General features: G+C 33.0%; 2 protein-coding genes across 4 annotated transcripts in view; one reads left to right on the forward strand and one right to left on the reverse strand.

The window, feature by feature from the left end:
- Nha1 (Na[+]/H[+] hydrogen antiporter 1) overlaps window positions 1-26414 on the reverse strand; it is a 572935-nt gene that overhangs the window by 188890 nt on the left and 357631 nt on the right. The gene's annotated exons all lie outside the window — the stretch shown is intronic.
- LOC143342312 (G-protein coupled receptor Mth2) overlaps window positions 1-26414 on the forward strand; it is a 61013-nt gene that overhangs the window by 14023 nt on the left and 20576 nt on the right. For all 3 annotated transcript variants that reach the window (XM_076766040.1, XM_076766039.1, XM_076766041.1), the window contains exons 4-6: window positions 17087-17375; window positions 18791-19022; window positions 25401-25636. In XM_076766040.1, coding sequence (XP_076622155.1) covers window positions 17087-17375; window positions 18791-19022; window positions 25401-25636 — 757 coding nt within the window. The remainder of the gene's footprint in view (window positions 1-17086; window positions 17376-18790; window positions 19023-25400; window positions 25637-26414) is intronic.

The following is a 26414-nucleotide window of genomic DNA, read 5'->3' on the forward strand; positions in this document are numbered from 1 at the left end:
TTTTAAATCTTTCAAACGTTTCAAATATTACATGTCAACACTAGTGATGGATGTTGAATAAACATAGGTTCTTAAATCGCTCTGAAAACAGACTTTAGCAGATTTGAATTTAGGGAACAAACAGGTCAGACAATAGGTCTCGCAGGACCTATCCATCTGTTAAAATATCGTTCGTTCAAAAACTGTCAGGCTATTCGGGTGAAATGGGGCGGCGAGAGTCATGCATAAATTACACGCGACGTGCAACATCTAATAAAACTTATTTCGATAAATTATTCGATTGATTATTTAAAAAATTGTCGTAAGAATGGTCTCCTAAGATCTTATTACGAAAAGTAGTTATTTAACATTGTACACGTACAGTTTTGTAGAATCAGTCATACTAAGTTTATGAGACTTCGTATAAAGAAATACAAATTAATCAATTTTCTATCCATTATTGAATTATAGAACGAAACGTTTCGCAGAATGTAAATAGAATATTCATTGGTTTCGCGTTTGAGAATTGTCAGATTACACAATTAGCTGCAATTCATTAACGGAATCAAATATAACGCATGTTTATACGGTTTTGTATCTGTTCACCACTGAAGTTGGTCGTGTTTGTAGAATGTATCTATCGAATTAGGGTCACTAAAAATTCCATCGCTTCCATGTTTGTTTTGTCATCGATAAAATTATAAATCAATTTGGACGTTCAGATTTTCACGGTGATTGCATAATTTTGATAATGTAGTTTTAATCTGTTCGTCGCGTCGCGATTTTAATAGACTTTTAACGATTCTTTTTTTTGTTAAAGACCTAAAATATCAAAGGATATTTATTGGCCCGACTGTTAGGTTTGTTCACCTTTCATATACTTTTAACGATTTTAAAGTCTCGACGGTATAGTTTCAATTATGCCTCTTCATTTTCCACCACAATAGCTTCTGATCGATTGGATCTTCAAGAAATTAGCGGTTATATACTTTCTGTTTCCCAAGAGTGATATTCAAAAAACAAACTAGACCTCTGTGCACGTTGTTTCGACATGGATGCGTGCTTAACAAACCATTACGCAAATTAGTTGCGTGGTATGACGCGCGATTCTGTTAACTTCTAGAAAGCTGTGTCTGCAATCTGTTTCCTCGCTTATGAGCGAAACGAAAGCAATCGTAAATTTTATATTTTTCAAATAGTACTTATTTCTCTACTTACGTTTCCGAAATACACGATAACGTATTCGTAGACTTATTTTTGCTGATTCGTCAGATATTTTCTCTTCCCGAAACTTTTGACGAACTTCGACCGTATTTACGCACGAAGCGAAGAGATAGATATTAGATATTAATAGATTAATAGATCAAATAGATATTAGAGGTATTTCACAATTCGATACGTCCATTTTTCCAGTTGCAAACGAGGCTGGACTTAATCGACGAATACTCTATGCACTGATTAATTATCTGTATATTCGTAGTATTTTAATAGAGCGATCAATCAAGTTCCTTAAGTTCAACGTTCGCTGTAAAATTTTATTTTCATTTATCATTTTCGTATTAACGGGGTAGGAGAAATTGAGTAAAAATGGATTTTCAATTGTTGCTCTTTAATTCGTTGGTACTAGTCTCAAATTCACTTTTGTTATAAACTATCCAATTGAATTTAGCGGTACTTTTGACCCTTTTTCTTATGTTACTTCTAATCGAGATATAAATACATATAATGTTTATTTTCTCATATTCTTCAGTATTTTTAACAATAAAATGCAAAATGTGTGCTTATTGGTTCAGTTACGTTCCTTACTGTATAACAAATAAAATTCTTCAGTATTTTTAATAAGAATTTATTCAAAACGTGTGGTTATTGGTTCAGTTATGTTCCTTACTGTATAATAAATAAAATTCTTCAGTATTTTTAACAATAAAATGCAAAACGTGTGATTATTGGTTCAGTTACGTTCCTTACTGTATAACAAATAAAATTTTTCAGTATTTTTAACAACAAATTTTTGCAAAACGTGTGTTTATTGGTTCAGTTACGTTTCTTACTGTATAATGATTAAAATTATTCAGTATTTTTAACAATAAAATGCAAAACGTGTGGTTATTGGTTCAGTTACGTTCCTTACTGTATAACAAATAAAATTTTTCAGTACTTTTAATAATAAAATGGAAAACGTGTGGTTATTGGTTCAGTTACATTTCTTACTGTATAACAAATAAAATTCTTCAGTATTTTTAATAAGAATTTATTCAAAACGTGTGGTTATTGGTTCAGTTATGTTCCTTACTGTATAATAAATAAAATTCTTCAGTATTTTTAACAATAAAATGCAAAACGTGTGATTATTGGTTCAGTTACGTTCCTTACTGTATAACAAATAAAATTTTTCAGTATTTTTAACAACAAATTTTTGCAAAACGTGTGGTTATTGGTTCAGTTACGTTTCTTACTGTATAATGATTAAAATTATTCAGTATTTTTAACAATAAAATGCAAAACGTGTGGTTATTGGTTCAGTTACGTTCCTTACTGTATAACAAATAAAATTTTTCAGTACTTTTAATAATAAAATGGAAAACGTGTGGTTATTGGTTCAGTTACATTTCTTACTGTATAACAAATAAAATTCTTCAGTATTTTTAATAAGAATTTATTCAAAACGTGTGGTTATTGGTTCAGTTACGTTCCTTACTGTATAACAAATAAAATTCTTCAGTATTTTTAATAAGAATTTATTCAAAACGTGTGGTTATTGGTTCAGTTACGTTCCTTACTGTATAACAAAATAAAATTTAAGTTTACGTCGAGCACAATTGAACGATAACCATTTCTACTGTTTGTTCGCTTGATGTCGTAATTGTCTGTGACTGATAATGTATGGGAAAAGTCCGCATTGAACATTTGAAAAGGCCGCATGCGGCCTTTGGGTTGCAGATTTCTCATCCTTTCTTTAGGCTCTCGTCCGGACTTCTTTTGCTCCTAAAATAAAATTCTGGCTACGTGCCTGATCACCGCTCACCCCATGGCGTCGAACGTGTTGAAGTGCCTGCACCTTTTCAGTTGAGTTGCTCTTATTCGCTGCTTTGCGATCGCGCGAAACGCCACGCGATTTGCAATTGAAGTAACTCATAAACAAGGCCTGCAAAGGTCTCGAAAATAATTGTTTTAAAAGTCCTGATCGAAACTGTTACAAAGAACTTCTATTTTAAATAACTGTTACTGAAGAAACTCGAACTATATCGGTTTAAATTAAAGTTCTTCCATCAGCTTTCATACAAGTTTTGAAACGATTTTGAATCTATATACTGAAAATAGTATTTGTCTTTATCACAATAGTGTTATTCTGTTTCAGGAATTAATTTTTAAATATTCACAAACATTTTAGGAAATTAAAAGACTCTTTCAGACTTGTTTAAATGCAAATTATTGATTAGTGTAAGCTGCATCGATAACAGAGTGCTGTTAGATTGTGCTTTCATAAATATTTGAATCGGTCTTACTGTGACAATTCGATATTCAACGGTCGTAGTCTATGGATTCTATTAGTGCAAATCGTAGTTTTCAATTTGTCACGTAAAGTGAGACGTCAGACGAAGGAAATTCATATCCTTTAGAAGACGAATCGACTAAGATTCTGAGTGAAATGAAAATAAAATGTCATTTATTGGTCTATGTACTGTCTGTGTAAAGTACACAGATAAGGAAACAAAGCTAAAAGAATGTTTATAATAGTGTTTCACAACCTTTTTTAATGACATAACATAAAGCCTGTTAGCATTAAAATTACAATGGTGATTTTCTTACTATATCAGTATTGAACATGATCCTTTGCTGTTATTTACAAATAAAATGAATATAAATTTTTTGAATAAAAGTCTATTTCTTATTATAATTGGAACGTGTACTTTCAAAAATAAAATAACTGAGAAATAAAATACTTGACACTTGAAATAATATTTAGAACAACGTTATATGAATAGTGCCTAGGCCTATTAATAGTGACTTGTACGTATTCAAATAGAGTAACGAAAGACTAAAGAATTGAATATCTCAAAGTTAGAGAAAAATTTTTTGACGTAAAACCACCAATAAATATACACCACGACATCCAATATACGAGTTATTCGAAAACTTTCGACGTATTAAATCCTTCGAATTAACTTCATAAAGAGTCGAGGAAAAGATTTGTGCCCGGAAAAGGAAAATGACGCGATGCTTAGTCAGCTATTTTGTAATATACGCTTCGCTATCTTTGCTCGATATCTAGAATAGGGGTAAAAACGATTCAGGATTTGATTTTCGAACTTTATGGTTCGTGCTTCATAACTTCGATATTTGGCAGCGAGTTGTGAACACGATAAAGAAATCTTTCCGTTAGGTCATTTTAATTCGTGCGCTAGTTTGAACTAAAAAATCGGATATTTACTTCCGTGATGGTTTTACGATAGAAAAGTGTGCCAATACTACGATTGAATTTATATTAGCAGAAACAGATTCGCCTCAAATTTTCTTAATGGAAAGTTTATTTTTGGAAACGCTAGATAAACGATTTTCTTTGGTTAAAAATTTTATATTCTCGTTGTAATCTGAACGTTACCAGTTGGTGCTGCATTTCATTGATAATACTTTAAATGTCAGTACATGAAACGCAGTTTAATGCATTAAAGGGGAAAGAAGGGCTGATAAGACACGTATTGAAAATTCTACACCACACATTTATGTTATACCTTAACCCACTAGAATCTCGTGTGTCTCTTAAATCACTAACCCATTATCTGGGAATATTCCCATTATCTAGGTATAGGTGCGCAGTTACAGTTATAAATTTTCATTTAATCCTATTATAAATTTTGACAGATTTAATGCAAGAGGTAGTATGGCTTACAAATTGTCTGCAACAAGTAGTTTACAATTTCTTACACTTTGAAGTTTTTATTAAACTTCATCTTTCAATTTATATCCCATTTCTAGAACCAGATTAGATATATACAGATTAGAAGTTTAAGTGGAATTCCATCGAAAGAAAACATACTACAGAAATGTTGCATTTAATTACAATTTCTTACACTTTGAACGTTGTATTAAAATTCACCTTTCAATTGATATCCCATTTCTAGAATTAGATTAGATACATTTGATTAGAAGTTTAAATGGAATTTCATCGAAAGAGTATTACTGCAGAAATGTATTTATTTTGTTTTTTAATGTGTTCCATAAATTAGTATATGTAAAAACATTATAGTATTGGAATACTGCTATTGAAAAATTTATTTCTTTGGAAAAAAATAAAAAATTTGTTTTCCAATTTCTTGTCAATTTGGTCGTTGTAATATTTTCATGTAAACTACATAGTTAGTAAGATCTTAGTTAACGTTCAGTGATTAGTTATCACTTGCGAAGCAATTAGTCGGCCACTTAGTAGCAAGAGTACTCACGCTTTAAATAGCTAATCAAGGAATCTGTCAGTTAAGCAAATAGCTAATTCAGAGTGTAAATATAGTTGTCTATGTAATGTAATCAGTATTATCACCTCATTGTGACCCAATATTGTTGTAATAATCGTTTCAATGTTATTCGTGTTCCAAATTATTTGTGTTTGGTTTGGGCTGAGAGATTTAGAGTGATTCAAGCGACGCTGAGTGCAATCAAGAAACTGCTATACCTTTAACATAATTGATGCAAAAATACGTTGTTAGTAAAGTTTCAATTAGCGTGTAGTAATGAATATATATGTACTTAGTACATGAAAGCAATTAAGCTCCCAGTTAATGGATTCAGTCAATCAATTAACTCTAGAGCTGTTTTCACTTTCTCAGGACAGTATAGCTTCATTAATTCACCAATTAGGCTCGAATTACACTGTTCAAATCAACTCTTGTCATCGACTGTTTGTTTCTTATTATTGGTAAAATAAATATACAAAAATCAATAAAGTAGTTATTTCACGTAGACCATTTCAGTTATTATATCAGTTTGTTTATTATTATTACAAGATCTATTACTAATTTCCACGTTAATATTACTTGTACCAATGTTTCTTCGGTCAGATGCAATATAAAACTTCTGTCCAGGTAATTTAAAAGTATGTCGAGACTGACTTGTCACAGGTACCTGATGTCAAGTTTCACAATCATAAGGCTACTCACTCGTCGTCAATTAAAATCAATACATTTTTACGTTCACGAGATATTCTATTTTCTTTTGTGGCCATTCCTTGTACGAATAAATTTAAACAAAATAAAATAGTATACGTTTGAAAAATTATTTGGAATTAAATCGTACGTTAAGGGGTTAATATTTTTATTCGTGCATTAGGGGAAAATATTTTTTTCTTTTCTATTTGTCCGATTACTATTCTTTGTTCGATGACGCTAAATCGATGAACGACCAGAAGGTGTATCTACGTCACTTTTTATCTGAAAATTTTCATAAGTAGACGATGCTTCTATCGACCGCGCGTCGAAGGGAGGAGAAAGGTGGCAACGTTTTTTCCGACGTAATTTCTAATCGAAACAATTTCCCTCTGAAAACCTTTCAAATATTTCGAATCCACGGACGTTACAGATTTTGTACGCACCACAACGGAAAGAAATTGCTGATATTTATTAGAAGAGCGTCGATAAAATACTGCGGTGTGGGAAAGTACGATGAATACGACCGATATCGCGCGTATTGTTGCCGCAGTACCTCGTACTATCGATAGAAAAAGGACACCACGAATGTTTAACCGCGTGTGGATTACAGAGGAGAACACACGGGGTGGATGATATTATAGTAGAGAGGGAGGGGGAGGTTGATTGGTGTGCTACTTTTTACCGCGGTGAACGACCGCGGAATACCATGGTGTTGGGTGTATCGAAGTTCGACGTATAAGTTACACTGACGCGCAAAAAACGACGAAAAAATTGCTTTTCATGTTTTTTGATTACGTTGTATCAAGGTAAAAATGGTCTGAAAAAATTGAGGACAGAAGGTAATAATAATATCTAGTTATCGTACTAATATAAATCAAGCTTTGCGATAGCTTCGTTAAAAAGCCAACATTTTTTAGCATTTTTTTTGCATCTTTCATGTTTTATAACTTGATTTTAAATTAAAATATTTGGGAAATTTTTCGTAATACGTCTCTCGGCAATTGAAATGCTTTTGATTTTTTTCAATATTTTTTATTATATAAAAACGTGATTTTAGTTTTTGAATAATCAGCAAGTTGAGGTACAGAGTTGATATCAATATGTTTTTCATTTTCGTGATAATTTTGACAATTTTGACAGTGACTCTTAACTTTCTTGAGCTCACGACACAGTTTAAAAGTGGAGTTTCAGTCTTTTAGGCTGGCAGTTTGGCTCTACGTTACAAGTTTGATCGATTCGGTAGAGTTTAAAATAATTCAGTATAATTTGCGACTAGGCACGTTTAATCAGCACGAAAGTATTATCAATTAATTACAGTTTATTGACAATCAGGTAGTGGCTTTTGATAGTGTCTTAGAGTTACTCATGAATAATTATAGTAACACGTATTTAATACTTGGTGCATGCATTGAATAAAGGAACTTTAGTCCGAAACAAGCATCTATTTAAATATAAATGTATTTTAAACATTTCGACCTTATATCATTTGTACATGTCCACGGTAAAACATAATAAAGAATGTTCTATTTTATGTTTGGAGATTGGAACGTTTTTGACTGGTACAGTAACCCATATTTTCACTTATATTTTAATATTTTTCAAATAAGATCAGAAAATTACTTACTTAACTGCGACTATTGATACATGTAAAAATCTCAAAAAAGATTCTCAGACTTGACTATGAAGACCAAAACCGCAAAATTTGTTATTAGACCAAAACTTTGATATAAAAAAATTGTCACTTACATAAACTAAAACTTAGTAATTATTTTTGTAACCACATTAAAATACATGAATTCCATTCAAATTTATTTCTTTTAACATTTCAGTTTGAGAATTGTTAGTTCCAAAGCGAAAAGTCTTGTCACTCTGAAAACAGTACAATAAACGAAGTTTACTTAATTAGTGTCTTTTCTTTGGAACTTTAGTTTTACAAAAACAGACGACGATCTCTGACTACCAGTGACCCAAAAAGTTAACAAATATTAAATCCTTCAAGAATTCATTTTAATAGAAGTAATTGGCTACTTGAATAACAATTTTGTTATTTTAAAGAATATTAAAATTGTCCTTTCTCCCAGAGAAATTTAGAAATGTGTTTAATATAAAATTTTTTCATTCGTTTTGTTAATTAGACTTGCGTTAGTATGTATAAATCTTAAATCGTGGCGACAGCATTGGAGTGCAAATGGTTAAGTCTAATTAGATTGGATACATTTAGGTTATTAGTTTAAGTGGAAACCCATTGAAAGAATAATACTATAGAAATGTTGCATTTATTTTATAATTTTGTACACTTTGAAGTTTATTTTTATTAAAATTCACTTTTCAATAGATATCCCATTTCTAGAATTAGATTAGATACATTTAGATTAGAAGTTTAAGTGGAATTCCATCGAAAGAAAACATACTACAGAAATGCTGTATTTATTTTACAATTTCTTACACTTTGGACGTTGTATTAAAATTCACCTTTCAATTTATATCCCATTTCCAGAATCAGATTAGATACATATAGATTAGAAGTTTAAGTGGAGTCCCATCGAAAGAAAACATACTACAGAAATGTTGCATTTAATTACAATTTCTTACACTTTGGACGTTGTATTAAAATTCACCTTTCAATTTATATCCCATTTCGAGAATCAGATTAGATACATATAGATTAGAAGTTAACAAATATTAAATCCTTTACGCTTCAAGAAATCATTTTAATAGAAGTAACTGGCTACTTGAGTAACAATTTTGTGATTTTAAAGAATATTAAAATTTTCCTATCTCCCAGAGAAATTTAGAAATGTTTTTAACATAAAATTTCTTCATTCGTTTCGTTAACTAGGCATGCGTTACTAAGCATAAATCTTAATTCTAGCTTTGGTACATACACAATTATGCAGTGCAAAGGGTTAAATTAACGATTAATGAAAAAAATTGGTGAAATTTTTCAGTCGAAGATTAAATCTGTACCGTGTCACCCCGTTTCACGGCAATGATATTTTTATGGAATGCATTACGCGTCCGTTTTACTACTGCGACGTGACTCATGCGGGATTAAACATTCGCAGCGTCCCTCGTTTGTCGATATTACGAGATATCGCAGCAACAATACGCACGATACAGCTCGTATTCGTCGCGTTTCCCTGTACTGCGTTGTTTTATCGGCCCGCTCGTAATAAATATCGTCGATTCCTTTTTTGGCGTGCGTGTGTGCGCGCGCATTCTCGCGTACGGGGGTGGTTCTAGGTGGTGCGGGCTTTATTCCAGCCAGCAAAAGGATGCAGCACGGTAAATAAATCCGACTCATCGCCAGAGAATCTACGGGGCGTGGTGGTAGCACACCGGTGTGCAATGGACTACGAACGGTGCGCCGCTGGTGAAATTAAGGACCGCATTGCGGAGGGTGTCGGTTAGAAACGGTCTTTGGTTTCAATCGAGCTTGCACTTGCAGTCGATAACTGCAATACATCGTTCTAATACCGCCTCTCGCTGTTTCGTCAATCAAGTCTTCGTTAGGGGATGAATTTCTTTTTTTCATCATCGTACGAGCACGCAAACCGTGATAACTGAATATTAGAAACAAGTATTTTTCTGGTTAAATACAGCTTTACTTTTCAACATAATCTCCTTTTAAGTCGATATACTTTTCCCAGCGATGCTGTAACCCTTTTAACCCTTCCAAATAGTAGTTGGTGTCTTGCCCTGCAAAGTAGGCATTTACGTTTGCGATGACCTCCTCGTTCGATGGAAATCTCCGTCCTCCAAGCGATATTTTAAGCTTAGGAAAGAGGAAAAAGTCGCTGGGGGCCAGATCTGGTGAATATGGTGGGTGGTCGACCAATTCGAAACGCAATTCGTGAATTTTGGTCATGGCAACCTCCAAAGTGTGAGCTGGTCCATCTTCACAAGAATACTAACATCGACTGACACAAACGACTCCCAAACAACAACTGAGCGTCCAAAATTGCAGAAATTTTCACAGACATTTGTCAAAGCATATACCATTGTACCACCAGAATGGTTTTGACGAGAAACGCTACCTTCGTGTCGAGGCTCAGAACTTTTCAAACGACCCTCGTCTTCTTACTTATAACGACGTACGAATATAGAAATTCTTTTATTTTCGTTTTTGGGGGCACACGAATTCGCAAAAATGCGATTGTCGTCACTTGTAATCATCCACTGTGCGTTTGTGAGAAGTTGGCTAGCGAAAGATATGCGGGTCTGATTGGTTCCCCACTATAGAGTTTGACGAGTCCACAGTCCTATTGGCCGAAACGACAATGCGTCGTACGAAAAGTGGGGATAGGTGGCGCAATCGAAATATTCCCCTGTCCTCTGTGCCATCCCGCTAGCCAACTTCTCGCGGATGCACAGTACAGACATAGTTAGAACGCTATTATTGTCTCTGATAATCACGTATCATACACAGTTAAATGCTATTATTGTTTTTTAATACGTCACCTAATATGGGTGACAGGACTCTGAACTATGGAACTAAAACAATTACTTCTCGAGTTGAAATGTTGAATGAAATAAATTTTTTTTAAATAAGTTTTAAGTTATGCAGTTTACAATTGTCTAAAATCAAAGTTTTAGACTGTCAACGTGTTAACCATTAGCCTCGTTTTATATATAACAGAACAAGAGCATTTTCTGCATCGTGTTTACCAGCACATACGTCAAAGCTTTTCACGTTGAATTCTGGAACCCATTTAACCCCTTGCCATACAATGACGTGTATGACTCGTCACAAGTTCTTGATGTCAAATTTTACAATTATGAGGCCACTCACTCGTCATCAAGCCTTATAAATTAAAATCAACACATTTTTACATTCACGAGGTATTCGTAAAACAAATCTACTTTTTTCGTGCCCATTGCTTGTACGAACAAATTTAAAAAAATTAATATGTTTATATCAATTGATTATATCAATTTTGATTATCAAAATTCATTATCATCATCAAAATTGATTATATCAATTTCCATCTGCAGAAGTACCATCATGTCACCATTTTATTCCCAGAAATACAGTGCATTCCTAACGCTAAACTTTAATATTGCATATTTCAACATTCCTCGTATTTAAATTATCTTCCATATTTAAGTCTCTTAAACAGTACTGCAGCTTAATCTTGCTTCTTTGTTAATTATCTTTCGCCTGTACGAACAGATACGAAGTTATACAAGGACATACTGTAAGTTAAACGAAGTATTATATGTACTTCGGTCCGTATTGGCTTTAGAACCGCACAAGAGCAGTCTATTTTTAAGTTTCCCCACGAAATTAGTAGAGATTTTTAATTTTTTGTTTGAAATAGTTACGTTTGAATATGATCTTTTCGTGTCAGTCTTTCGTCTAACAACACGTCTATGTAGATAGTTCACTGTTTCTTTTTCAAGAATAGAGGTGCTGTATAGTCTCACAGGAAGGCACGTTGCTTTTCGTAAAGCGAATATGACATGAGTAGATTTGTTTTCGTTTATGTGAATATATTTTCTTAGCCCAGCTTGAATATTATTGAGGTATTCTTAGCGGATTTTTTAGCTGTTTTTAGATCGTCGGTTATTGTGATTGTACTGTTCCCAAATATAGTTGTAGATATGCGTGTGTGGCATGTATAATATTGGCAGCGTAGATTACATATAAAATTAATTCACGGGGGATTAAAGAAGTTATTCAATTTTTATTTCATTATTACAAATATGTATCTCGACATTGTTAGATATAATTCTTTGAAATGATATTGATAAATATATTTAAATTATAATCACACATTTATTTATATCAGTAGTTACATATAAATTTTTTAAAATGCAAACACATATGCATTAAAAACTTCGTAAGTTTTCTAAATATGTATAATTGTTTATTAGACGTCTGCGAACATAGTTTAAATTCTTGGTCTTTGACGATTTTGTATCCAATCTGCTTCGCCTTTTGTTATTACCATTTTTACCTTTCTCAGTTGAGCACGCCACAGAGAGGAGAGATTTTAATGTAATAAATATTCATCAACATGTCAAAAAAATTTCTTGAATATTTCAGGTGCTGTGATACATATTAAAAGGCATGCAAATTTAATTTGAATCTGTCCACACGAAGTAGGAAAAAGTTTAATGCAAATTTTAAATGTCTTCTGCAAACCAATATAAAACCTCCCGTTCCCGAAGACCAATTATTTCCGAACAGCGTGATACGAACACTGTAGAAATAACACAATATTTGGCTAATTGGGAAGTCTCCATCGTGTACAATCTTAGAAGGCGAATAAGAAAATAAAAATTGAAATTACATTACGAGGTTCGCGAAGAAAGGAATGTTAAAAGCAACGGCCGACAACGAGCATTCCGCGCGAGAAAGGAAAAATAAAAGATCACAAATGGTAAACTTGTTGTGGGGATTTTCACGAAAAGAAATAAAAGAGATCTGCCAGTGATTTACGAGGCTATTCTGCCAGTATTTGACAAATCTGATAACCCTGGTGACATTTGCACTGTGTCGCATTCTCTCGTCTCTCTATCTTTTGTACCGTTAACAGGTAAATCCTATTTCCGCGGGATATGGTGTTCCGCTCGTTATCTCGACATCAATAGACGCCATCTCCGGGACTTCGTTTTTCGATCATTCACCTTCGACGTTTGCGAAATAATGACATAGACGACGAACTATGTGTCGACAGGTTAGGTGGAATGGCCCGATAATGGGCTTCGGAGCCGACCTCGTCGTCAGGTAAACGCTAAAGAAATTTCACGGTCACTTGGACGTTTTTGTAGACATAATGCTGGTACCGTTCCACGATACACGAATCTTCGAGTATTCTTTACAAAAAACGTCTATTCTTACTGGAGAACGATGGCAGGACCGACGAATAACATCTTTTTTAGATAAGTTTCTTTCTTACGTAAGAATATCTTTGTCGAGGAATAGTTGGAAAGAATAAATTTTTATTTATTTACAGGGCAGTGGAAAAATAGTAAATAGAATGTAAATATTTTTTTTTCTCGTGTGTGCAGTTGCATATGGAAATAGTGTAATGAAATAAGTATTTCATAAAAATATAGGAAAATAATATTTCATCAAATAGTAACAGGATAGTATTTAGAACAATAGTATTGCAAATAAGACGTTTTTGTCCTTTAACTTTCTATAGTACCATGTACTTTTATCAGGTGGAATCTACGAATATCATCTTTCTTAGATAAATTTCTTTCTTAGGTAAGAACATCTTTGTCGAAGAATAACTGGAAGGAACAAAGTTTTATTTATTTACAGGGTCATGGAAAAATAGTAAATAGAATGTAAATATTTTTTTCTCTCGTGTGTGCAGTTGCATATGGAAATAATATTTCATTAAATAGTATAATAATATTTCATTAAATAGTAACACAGGATAGTATTTAGAACAATGGTATTGCAACTAATAGTATTGCAAATAAGAGGTTTTGTCCTCTAACTTTCTATAGTACCATGTACTTTTATTGATAACATAAGAGGTCTGGGTTCAGAAATATTTATTCGAATAGAAGATAGCAAGTGACAGTTACAAAATATGTTTAGTTTTAAAATTTGTATAACTTAGTATTAGTATATCTTATAGTATTTTCAGTTCACTATTTTCTATATTTGAATCCGAGTGTAAGTAGTAAATATTATTTTTTCATGATTTAACCATTAAATGAAATAGTATTTCCAACTAATATTTATTTATGCAAATATTTCAATGTTTACTAAAATTAAATTTTCCCCAGCCCTGTTTATTTAACATACATTAGAAGTAATAATCATTATTGGGAATAGGGTCCTCAGCATCGATTTCAATTATCCTGAAATATATTGTCAAGGATATTTTTTAGTTTACAAGATACAGTATTCTCCCGACAAATGTGAACATTTTAGGACCGATATTTACATTTATGGTGTACCAGACACTAAATTTTATACCTCTATTGCCATTTTTAGTGTCTACTTGTACTTAGCGTTGCTTCTCCAGAAAAAGTTTGATCTATCTAAGTCTCATTTCTCATTTCTCGAGAAATTTAGCTAAAAACAAATAATAATGGAATTAATTCAGTTGGTAATAAACTGTCTCAAATAAGTTTTCAATTAGCAATTTTGACGTGAAAATTGTTGAGATCACGAATGTTTCATTGCGACCAATTATTAAAAATGTAAAGGTGTTTAAAGATTCGCCTGTAAAAGGAATAGAAAAATACACAACTATTTTGCTAAAATTTTCGGAATATGTTTACTAATAATTTCAGAATTAATTTCATAGACTTCTATTACTTAATGTCGAATGAATTTGACTTGAATGTCAAATTCTGACGCAGGGTTAATTCCTTTTCAATATTCGATTTTACCAAAGCTCGCGGCATATCGAGAGAGCAGATCTTTCGAAGAATTCGTAGACTTTATGGGACTTGAGCTATTCCTTGAGACGTCAAAACAATTCAAAGTTCTCAAGACATCGAATTTCTCGCAGTCTCGAAGGAATGTTCGGATTCGTTCCAGATCTTTAACCGTAGATATTCGACGATTCGGTTCCATTAACAATGCAGAATGTCCTCGAATAATTGTTCCAGTCAATACTGTCAATTTACTAACCAAAATACGTTCTTAGATTTACAGTGGTTCGAAATACTAGCACGTTAATGTAATGTATATTTTGTATTAATCTATCATACATAAAAACATGTTTGCTTAGATATTTTACGAATTTATCATTCGAAAATAATCATTTCTACGTTCTATAAATAAACTTTCATACTATTTGTTGCTAATTCGCAGTTTGTGTTTGAAAACCAAAGAGAAATCATGGCTTCAAAAACTGGCGAAGTATCGGTGCTCGTTCGAGATAGAATTGTTATTTTACCTAAAAGCAATTACAAATATAGAAAAATTAGTGAATAGATATTAATAAAATGCGAAAAAAGTAATAAAAAATAAGTGATATAAAAAATTTGAAAATCAGACAGCAACAACATACCATTTGTAAGTGCCCAGAGTACATTATTAAAGTACATTATACCAATCTGAAATTTCGTGAACAATTTTAACAAATACTATTAAAAAGAAGAAACGAATTCTTGATATAAATTGATTTTGAAGGTAGTCTCCAATTCTTTGCATTTTTAAATTGTTGCACGCTATAAAAGGCTTCAGTTTCTAGTAAATGCTTTCGACCAGCACTCGCTTGGTCACCGGAACCGGATCTTCTAGGCCAGAGGTTGGCAAGTTTATAGTGATACGGGCCACGTTGGGATAATAAAGTTTACAAGGCGGTCACATGAAGGGTTATCGCCTTTAGTTACGCCGAAATAGACTATGAAAAGAAAAAGCGACTGTAAAGATTGAAAATAAATTAAATTCCTTCGCATTGAAATTTTTTATTTAGAATAACGATGCTTTTTATGTAATAGAAAGTTAATATGACAAAAAAAAATTCTCTTTTCTCAGTGCACAGGCACAAAAGTAAATTTTAAATAAGAGAATTTACTAAAGTGTTATTTAAACTGAAAATAATTTTATAAAATCAATATCAATGATTCAATGCAAACACAGTTATCATTTTGGTTACAGATTTTTTTAAAAAGAGAAAAGAATTGTTCAGCATATCATTTGTTTGTAAATTAATTAATTCAAATTGCAAATTGGACCGTTCAAAATATCCACGACGAATGTATCTTGGAAAAGTCCAATTTCTTTCAAATTCCTTTTGCAAATCTAAAATTCATTTCGTAACGATTCAATTGTTTCTGCTAAATTTTTGCTAAAGTGTCTTCCTTTTTAAATATCAGTTTGCAAAAGCGACAAATTGTGTAGTTTCTTCTCTATTATGTCATTTTTTAATAACTTGATTTTCATTTCAATTGCTTTGATCTGTGAGAAAGCCTTGTGTATTACTTTATCCTTGCTTCGGAGTTTCAAATTCAATTCATTTAATGGAAATGTAATATCTACTATAGAAGATGCTAACTCTAAAAGCTATGCCGAATTTATCGATTCGCCTCTTTACTTTTTCAACCGTAAATATTTCACTTTTCAATACAAAAATCGTGTTTCCTTTGTTAAACTATTTAACACCTACACGAGAAATGACATTTCTGAAAGGAATTCTTGAAATTGGCTGTGATTTGCAGCACTGTGTTTATCGATGTTTATTGTTGTTTATTGTCTTGTTCACGAACAGTACTAAGATTACTATAAGCATCAGGAGTTTTATCTTAGGACATTTCCTCGGAACGTTGTCGATCTTTGAACTATTGTAATTTCGTGAAAAGAAATGTTTTCGTTATAGAATCTCTCTAAAAAGTAAGAAATCATTTTCTCATCGAGTGTCAAAATTCTTGGAATGTGTGTAAAGAATATCGAAAATTGACAAATAAGAACCATTCTTTTAGTAATTAGGAAGCTATATTAATTTACTAAGATTTTGTCTGCTAAAGATATTCGACAGTATTTGATAATTTTATGCAGTTACTTCCACTCGTATTCGTACACTATAATGGTGATAAACTATAAAATTTGTTTCTTACGAATTGAGCCGTTTACATTGAGATATTTTAAGGTTTATCAACTTGGCCACAAACATTCATCAAGGATGAATAACTGCTTGGGAAAACATTACGTATTGTTAATTTGTCTACTGTTTATATTTTTTTCTACCTTTCTATTGGATTATTAATAAGACATTGTTTGCTCGTTAATATTTAAAACAAAATTTAAAAAATCTATTTCGTAAATGAAAGTAATACAGTTGGAATAGACAACATTTCGTAAAAATAAATGCAAAGAATTCGTAGGAAAACAAGTTTCTTTTCATTTATAGCGAATCACCAGTATAGTGCACGAATACAAATGGTATACGAATGTGTAAATACTTACAGTTTTTCTGTACAGTCGTGAATTCTAATCCGTAATAATTTATCCGTAAATTCTCGAAATTAATGGAGCAAATTTGCAGGTGAAATTGCCGTCGTTGGACAACAAATCCAACGAGTGGTTCGATATAACCGCTGAGAATAGCTGCGTGGATTTGACGAAGGATTCACGGAGGAAACGGCAACTCGTGGTTCGCGTTTGCAGAAGCTCGAAATCGTGCCAGAGCCATTCCTGCGTAAAGAAGTGTTGTCCAGAGAACGAAGGTTTCACCAAAAGTTGGACGAGTTGTTCCAAAATCGCCGCGTCCGATTCTCCGTCAATTTTTTACCAGACAGTTTCGAGGCTCACGAACGGAACATGGAACGACACAGGTTAGTTTCATGATAAGAAATTCGATTTTATCACGACTAGCTAAACGTAACTTTCCCAAATTGAATTGTATTGTCGATGCATTTTTAAATTTAACCAGTGAATACAATTAACGACTTGAATATTTTTGTGGCAATTTCTTATTGTTTGTTCTGAATAGTTAGACTGTGACATAGGGTGGATCATAGTTATGCTTGGTAAAAATCTTTTGTGCGATTTTTTTTGGGACGCCCCTAAAACTGTACCAGTGTATGAAAATATGGTGTATGCAAAATTCAGTTTTTTTTTTCGTTTTAATCCAGTTTCTATACAGTTTTGTATACCGATAAATTCATTTTTTACGCTCCATGAGGATATAGAAAAAAATATATGATCGCATTAAAAAAAAAATTGACTTTAAAATTTCAAAAATTGATTTGGAAAAAGACTTTTTATAAAGAAAAGATTAAATTCGGACACTGCTGAACGTGAAGTTAAATTTATGGAAAAATACCATCAATTGTTATCAAAAAATGGGGAAGAAAAGCAATATATATTACAAATAATTTTGGAACACAGAAAACAATTTCCTAATGTGACATAACGTGCTCCAAAGAAAGATATGTAACTCATATTCAGTAGAGTTTACTAAAAAGATATTTTAACGCAATAAGAATAATTTTTGTTCACTGCTCTAGATATTCCTTTATTTCTTTAGGATTGCTTTCTTTATATTATATATTCTACTATAAATAGATCTTTTAAATAGAAATATCTAAATATTTATGAATATATAAAAAAAATTCGTGAGATAGAAGTCGTACTATTCGATAAAACAAATGGAATCTCAGAGAAAAAAATACTTTTTTCAATGTCAATTTTTGAAATTTCGAAGTTACTATGGCACGCTTATGGCCACACGATGGCGCTTTACGTTGGATTCCCGTGCTTGTGTATTACTATCGAAATAGTTTTATAAAACATCTCTTCTTCGCTACCTTTGTAATTTCGCTGTATAATTTATTATACCTAAATAAATTACATTTTATATTACTATTGGACCACAGTTACAATTTCGTTTTTAACGCAATCATATATTTTTTTTTCTGTACTCTTATTGAGCGTAACAAGACAAATTAAAACTGAGAAAAATGACCTAATAGGAATAAAAAATTTTCAAATTCGATGTGGCACCATTTCCCAGTGTGCAATTTGCACTAAACTTTTGCACACACCGTTTTTTCATACAGTGGCACAATTGTAGGTCCCATAAAATACTCGATGGTTGAAAGGTCCATCCTACGGTTACATTAAATTACATTTCAATCCATTATCGTGATTTAAATTCGTTGAATTTTTCACGTTTGACTACTTTGCGTTCCCTTTTCTTCATGTTTTGAATAATATATATCCTCGTGTCTGTGTTTTTGTTTACAAGGAAGCGGAATATGGCCCGCAATCAAGTGCGAGTTTGGGATGTACGGGATCAGTGGATCCGAAATATTCGGTTTGACACCAGAAGGATACTTGGTATGGTCTTCACTATCTTCGATAGCTTTCCACAACGAGTACTGTCTGGAAGTGGTCCACAATGGGACCAGTTTGAACGAGACTACGCATATACTAGCTAAAATGTGCTTTCCGGAGCCAACGAAAGAACCTGCGATCGGGTGAGAGCACTTTTTTCTATTAGATCATCTCATAAGTAACTCAAGTTTATTTTCGCAATCATCGTTTTCTATGACTTTCTCCCATCTATTAATTACTGATTCCATATTCAAAACATTTCATGGATTTTGAATTAAAAAACTCATTCGACGATGGTTCGTTATTGTTATTTTTGCCAGTTGACCCCTTGACCTACCATTTAATTTCAAATAATTTTTCAAACGTATACTATACAGTTTTATTTAAATTTATTCGTGCAAGGAATCGCCACGGAACAGTATGGATTTGTTTTACGAATACTTTGTGAATATAAAAATGTATTGATTTTAATATGTAAGATTTGATGACCAGTAGCCTCATGATTGTGTAAAATTGACATCAGGAATTTGTAACAAGACTCGTCATTGTATGGCAAAGGATTAAAAAATTTTGCAGCACTTAGAACAAGTGGTAATTGTTCGGTACGGGGGAAAGTGGTAGCACAAGTTCCTAATTAAAATTTTTCATTTCCTCGACTATTGTTCCTCCTGTGTGCGACCTAGCGTTATCGCGATGGAATACAATTTCTTTGAAATTCGCTGAGGATGTTCGTTTCGTTGCTAAAGCTGCTCGTAGACTCCAAAAAAACCCTCGAAAAACATTCAAAATTTCACGAATGCGTGAATCCCATCTCTATAATTATGAAAACAGAAATATTCGATGGTTCAACGTTTCTCAAGGGAGAAAGAAGTCGTTCAGTTTGTGCATATCGTTTAATTTTTTCTTGTCACATTTTTCTGGATCTCTAATTGTAGGCTTCCACTATGTTCGTGGAGCCGTTTTATTTAGTAAATAGAAATCCAATACTATTTACAATAACTGAATTTATTTACAATATGCGCATGTGTTAACAGTTTAAATTTTAATGTTCGTGGTTCGATTCTAATGATGTTCTTACGGTGTTCAATGTTTTGATTTGTTCTTATCGAGTTTTGATAGTGCTCTAACTTCTAAAATCTCATGCCCCGCGATTTTATACATATTTCAAAATAGGTGGAGATTCGGTATCGCCAATCAAACCCCTGCCCATCCCTCGTGGTCTAGTCCTCAGATATTCGAAATCCCACCCACTGAGGGTGGTGCAGGGGTAGCTGTCCGCGGTCTCAAGGGGCAGGTATGGTTCGTTTATGGCTTTATAGTATGGCAATTTGCATTGTACCATAAGGTACAAAAGGTTGCCAAATTGCTGATTAAGTAATTTAAGCTACTATTAAACTAAATTGATAATTAAGTAATTTAACTAATATTCACTAGATGAGGTCCGTTAATAAATGTTGAAATTCCCAACACTAATCGTTTCATGGAATAATCTGTACGCGTAGCCCTGACGAAGTTCGAGCTTCTCGAGGCAACAAAAAAATTCTGTCGATTATTAGCCGTGCATTCTATCAGAACGTCGATGGGCAAAAAATAAAAAAAGAACTGTATCCAATTTGAAGTCGTTCGCTTTGCCGCGTCTTTCGCGGCCATCAATCAGTGTGTTTGAAACTTTTAAGCCAATGAATGGCTGCCATTTATTGCCTCCGAACCAGTTTGTTTGACTTCGCAAAGTTTAAACAAGTAAAGCCAGTTGAGATTCGAGAGATTCAATAGAGGCTCTGGCTGAAACTTTCGTATTCGTCGGCCTCTGTTCGACGGAATGTGTGTGGTCCGAGCGAACGTCAGCGTGTGAATCATTCTGGATAAAATTCTACATTTCGTTTCTAACCCGCCGTATTTATCGATAGACTCGAGGTTTCTATCGAATCGAACTGCTCGGATTCCCGGAAACTTTTCTCCGGCTTTAATTTAAATCGTGGGTACGGAGAATAAAATTAGTTATCTTTTACTATGATGTTCTCTCTTCAGGCACGTTTGATTTTTCTTTTTATAGGGGAAAAAACAGAAAGTTAAGTTAAATTTTCACATAATCGTATAATCGTCCTGAAGATTTATCAATATTCACAGCAGAAGCTGGAATAATGGGCAACTATCAACGTTTCAATACAAATGGCGAATTTACAGCGGTAAATAAATGGAATATTCGCAATATCGCCTCGATTACAGTCGGACAATATTTCAGCTGTAATTAAATAGTGCTGAATACTGTTGTCATTTGAAACTTATCGCAGACTATTCGCAATTTATCGTCGACCAGTTACAGTGGATCAATTCGATGTTGGTTATACAGGGTGTTAATTGAGGCTTTGTTAAAAAGTTATTACAAAATTAAATTAAAAAATTTCAAGTCGTTCTGGAAAAATTATTTTCGGTTGCGGGGATCAATTACAACCATTTTCGGTGAATACATATACCCCTGAAATCCTACTCACTTTCGAGAAAAAAATTTGAGTAGGTGCCTAAAGTTTTCGGTGAAAAAAAAAATTTCAAATCGTTCTGGAAAAATTATTTTCAGTTCCGGGGGTCAATTGCAAACATTTCTTGTCATTACATATACTCCCGAATTCTTACGCACTTTCGAGAAAAAAATTCCTTACCGAAAATATAATTTTAGGCCAGAAATGTCACCTCAAAATTTCATGCGAATCTTTAAAACGTCATAACTTCTGAACGGATTGAAGGATTTCAATGTTTAAAAAAGCAAACTACGCATATTTTGGTGGAGAATATGTAAAAATTGCAAAAATATTCGAAAAGTTGATGCTTGACACCGCAAAATGAGATAAACCCCCAAAAAATGGTCCAATTTTCAAACAGCCATAACTCCTACAATAGTGAATATATTTCAATGAAACTTTTTTCTGAAGTAGAGCTCATGGGTACCTACAGAAAAGTATTAGACAACTTTTCTATAGGTCGTCAAACAAAATTACTAAAAATCAAAAACGAATTTTTAAGAAAAATCGACAGGGGGTAGGTGCTGAAATTTTTCGACGAAATTCAAAAGTTTCAAATCATTCTGGAAAAATTATTTTTGATTACAAGGGTCAATTTTAATCATTTTTGGCGAATAGACATATCCTCGAAATCCTACGTGCTTTTGAAAAAAAAATTGAGGAAAGTGGTCAAATTTTTCGATAAAATTAAAAAATTTCAAATCGTTCTGGGAAAATTATTTTCTTTTGTGGGGGTCAATTACAATCAATTTTGGTGAATACACATGCCTACGAAATCCTACGCACTTTCGAGAAAAGAATTCTTTACCGAAAATATACCGTGTGGCCGGAAATGTTTCTATAACTTTTTAACGACGCCTCAATCAACAAATTAGTATCCTCGATTTTCGTCTTATTTCGGCCTCTAGAGTCTCCCATTAATTTTTTCCCAGAGGTGGCCGAACACCCTTTATACAATTCCAGGCTATAAATATTAGAACTCTTGTCCGATAGGATGTTAATATTTTAATTACTATTACTCGAAGCAAATGCTTTTGCGATTATTTTAAAGATTACATCTTCTATTTTCATATTCCTAAGTTGATTTTTTGTACTCATCCAAACCTACTATGAATTTGAAAATTAAAGTGTCTCCTTTACTACGACCTATTCAAAAGTTTGTATGTATTTTTTATTGATCACTTTATTCCACTTTTTGTGTTTGTGTTTCTTGACTACAGAAGGAATAATATTTTCTTTTTTCCTAATTACCTACTCAAGTTATTAGAAAACAAACGTTAAAAACTAATGTGTGTATTCGTATCGAAAATGTGATGGTTTCGTTTCTCAGCACATGGAATCGTTGGAATAATTATAGACGGTATGCAGTGCCTGTAACAATGCCAAATGGCCAAGTTGTGTGCCAGTGATACGGACATTGTGCACACTCTTGTATTTCCAAGCCGAAGAATAAATAACAATGGCGCAAGTCCATCTGTCTGATGAATGTAAAATGGCCATTGACCAGGACAAGTCGTAACGAAACGGCTCCATATTCGTTTGAATATTCATCTTTTGTAGCGTGCATCTTTTCCGATTATTTGCTGCGATTTTTCATGCTGCGCGCATCTGTTTCCGACGCCAATTGGTTATTCCGATTTCACGATTCGAAACCATCGATGCTGGTTCTTGAAGTTGGGAAATGGAACATTTCGTTCCTAATAAATTTGCTTCGTATTCGATACCTTCTTCCATCTCCGTTAGTTTCAGAAACGTTTAACGAAATATTTATTCCTTTTAAAATATTTAGGGTAGTTTTCACCCCCTGGAACACAAGTATCAAAGTGGAACTGTGGTCACTATGAATTATTGTTTACTCTCAGAATGAAAAAATAGTCTGTCGCGGTTAATTGTTTTTCTGCTATCCTCTAAACATTGATAACATTGTTTACTATTCAATTATGAAATTACAAGTCCACTTCTGATCACCAGAGACATATTTATCTACTCTTCTGGTAATATCCACGTTCTTTAAAGGTTTCAAACGTTTAAAGTCGTGTAAGGTTTGTAAGTATTTTTCAGTCGATGGTATCCCAAGATAAAGATGAACAAATTTTTACGACACATTCGTAGCAAACGATTTTATTAGAGAAATTAGTCAGGTCGATCGAGTTGGGTGAAGGAAATCACGACGAGACTACAGAATTTCCTTAATTTCGGACGTAAATAAAGATCAACCAACGTTAATGAAGTTGTTAATGTCGAGAAGACACGGCAATAGTCAGAATGAGTCAATTTATATTCGGAGTTCGTGATAATGAGAATACTTACGTGTAGACACGATTCCCTTTGTAGCGAGGACGTTTCTTAGTACCAACCTCTACTTAGGAACGACGAGATAAAGTTCATTTTACCAGGGGAAATTTCGCGTTCCTAACGTTCTCTGAGGAAGTCGAAGTAATTCGTTTTATCAGGGCTGCTACTCCTTCAAAACCACGTGCACTCTGCGCACGGTATCGAGATTTATTAAAGAAACGTGAAATAATGGCGAAATCTGCCTTAATTAGAGGATCTCGACGAATTATGCGCTAAACGAAACTGTTTCAACGTGTATCGAAACATTTGTTTCATTATCATTTTTATAATTCTTGAAATATTCGCTCCTAGGTGGTTAATCCGAAAAGATAAGTAATTAGGATCAGCGTTTTTGATTTTTAGTTATTTTGTTTTACGCCCTACAGAAAAGTTGTCTAATACTTTGTTTTAGGCACCCATGAGATCTACTTCAGAAAAAAGTTTCATTGAAATATATTCACAATTGTAGGAGTTATGACTGTTTGAAAATTGGACCATTTTTTGGGGGTTTTTTTCATTTTGCGGTATCAAGCATCAACTTTTCGAATATTTTTAGAATTTCCACATATTCTCCCTCAAAATACGCGTAGTTTGCTTTTTTAAACATTAAAATCGTCCAATCCGTTCAGGAGTTATGGTGTTTTAAAGATACGCATGAAATTTTGGAGTGACATTTTTGGTCTGAAATTACATTTTTGATAAGGAATTTTTTTCTCGAACATAGTTAGGATTTCGAGAGCAAGTCTATTGACCAAAAATGATTGTAACTGACCCCTGCAATCGAAAATAATTTTTCCAGAATGATTTGAAACTTTTAAATTTTCAGGGTAACAGACAGTTATGGTCAGACATTGTATTTTCGGTAAAGAATTTTTTTTTCGAAAGTGCGTAGGAATTCGGGGGTATGTCTATTCACCAAAAATAATTGTAATTGACCCTCACAACGGAAAATAATTTTTCTAGAATGATTTGAAACTTTTTAATTTCGTTGAAAATTTTTCCGGTTGGAATGGAACTTTAAACGTTAATAACTTTTTAACAAAGTCTCAATCAATAAATTGGTATTCTTGATTTTTGTCTTATTTTGGCCTCTAGAATCTTCCATTAAAATTTCTCCCTGAGGTGGTCGAACACCCTGTATATTTCTGGCTGATTGAAATAAATTTTTGTTAAAAATTGACAACAAAGTAACGACTGAGCATTTAATGGCATGTGAAAAGAAAGTTTCTACCACATAAACATTAGGACACTTGGTCGAAACGTTTTTAATGTTTGAAATATTGTAAATTCGTGAAAGAATTATAATTATTTTTCTGGAACGATTTTGAAGGATAAGTCCACTGCGTTCACACACCTCAGATAAAATTCTTTGAAAATCCTTTCACGTTAGAAAGAGTGTGAAAATATAAAAATGGTTATACTTTAAAGTTTACAAATTTTTTTTATACAAAATATGCGTCTCTTGATCTTCATACAGATTAAATTATTCCTTGATAGAAAAGAAAAATTACAAGTATCCCTAAATTTTCTGGTTCAAAGTATCAGACTGCAGTTTAAGAGCACGTAAATTATGGACTACAATAAACTTACGATCATGCTATTATATGTTTAATGCATCGCGTATTAAATAAAATCTAATAAAGCATCATCGAATGTTGTTTTTTTCGTTAGTGATTTCAGATTCAAAGTTAATAGCATCCTGGAGATGATAAGTTGCTTTTTTTTGCTGTTGACGTTGTTGGTGTACATTTGTCTGCCCACACTTCAAAATCTGCATGGAAAAACGTTGATGTGCCACGCTGCGAGTCTCCTAATGTCTTACGTTTGTCTTGCCATAATGCCTTGGTTGACACCGACTCGGACTCCTCATAATACACATGGAGGCTCTAAATATTGTACGGTACTGGGTATGTTATTGCACCATTACTATCTACTATGTGCATGTACTTGTAATTATAACTAATCATAATCATCTACAGTGCAATTTGCAATTATTCTTGGTCCATCGAACAGAAATCACATTTAATGTTTGAACGCTTTAGTCGCGTTGTGACATTATTGAAACGAAAATGAAACATCGTTGGTGTAAATCAGTAGTTGGACGTCATTTCCCACACCGGGTTATTTATGTTTTATAACTGTAAATATACAACGTGGACGGTGCATCGTTTCAGGCTGCGTACGATTACGTTCGAACGACTCATCTTCACGAGTTATTCTCAGACTTCTCTTGTTTTATACGTACTATCACACGAACGTAAATTCCAAATTTGGTTTCATTTAAAAACGAATTTCTTGAAATATTTTGGTCATAGAACATAAACTTCTTGGTAAAAACCCCTTATTATTCGAGTGTAAATTCGGTAATTCACATTACATAAGAAATAAATAATTATTTTTTCTTAGTTTCCAACATCTCATCTTTCAGTCGTATGAATTTTAGCAAGTACATACTTTTCTATAACTTTTCGATTAGTAAATATTTCCTCTATAAGGAAGTTTATTACGTATCTTGAAATATGATAGGTCTGATGCAATTTGATGAACACGACTGCTTTGTGCTAAGCAAGAACACACTTTTCTGTAATTTTTCTATTACTAATTATTTCCTCTATTAGGAAATTTGTTACGTATCTTGAAATATGATAGGCTATGAAAGGTTTGATACAGTTTGGTGAGCATGAC

This window comes from Colletes latitarsis, chromosome 6 (assembly GCF_051014445.1).
Source record: "Colletes latitarsis isolate SP2378_abdomen chromosome 6, iyColLati1, whole genome shotgun sequence".
NCBI classification, from domain to species: Eukaryota; Metazoa; Arthropoda; class Insecta; order Hymenoptera; family Colletidae; genus Colletes; species Colletes latitarsis.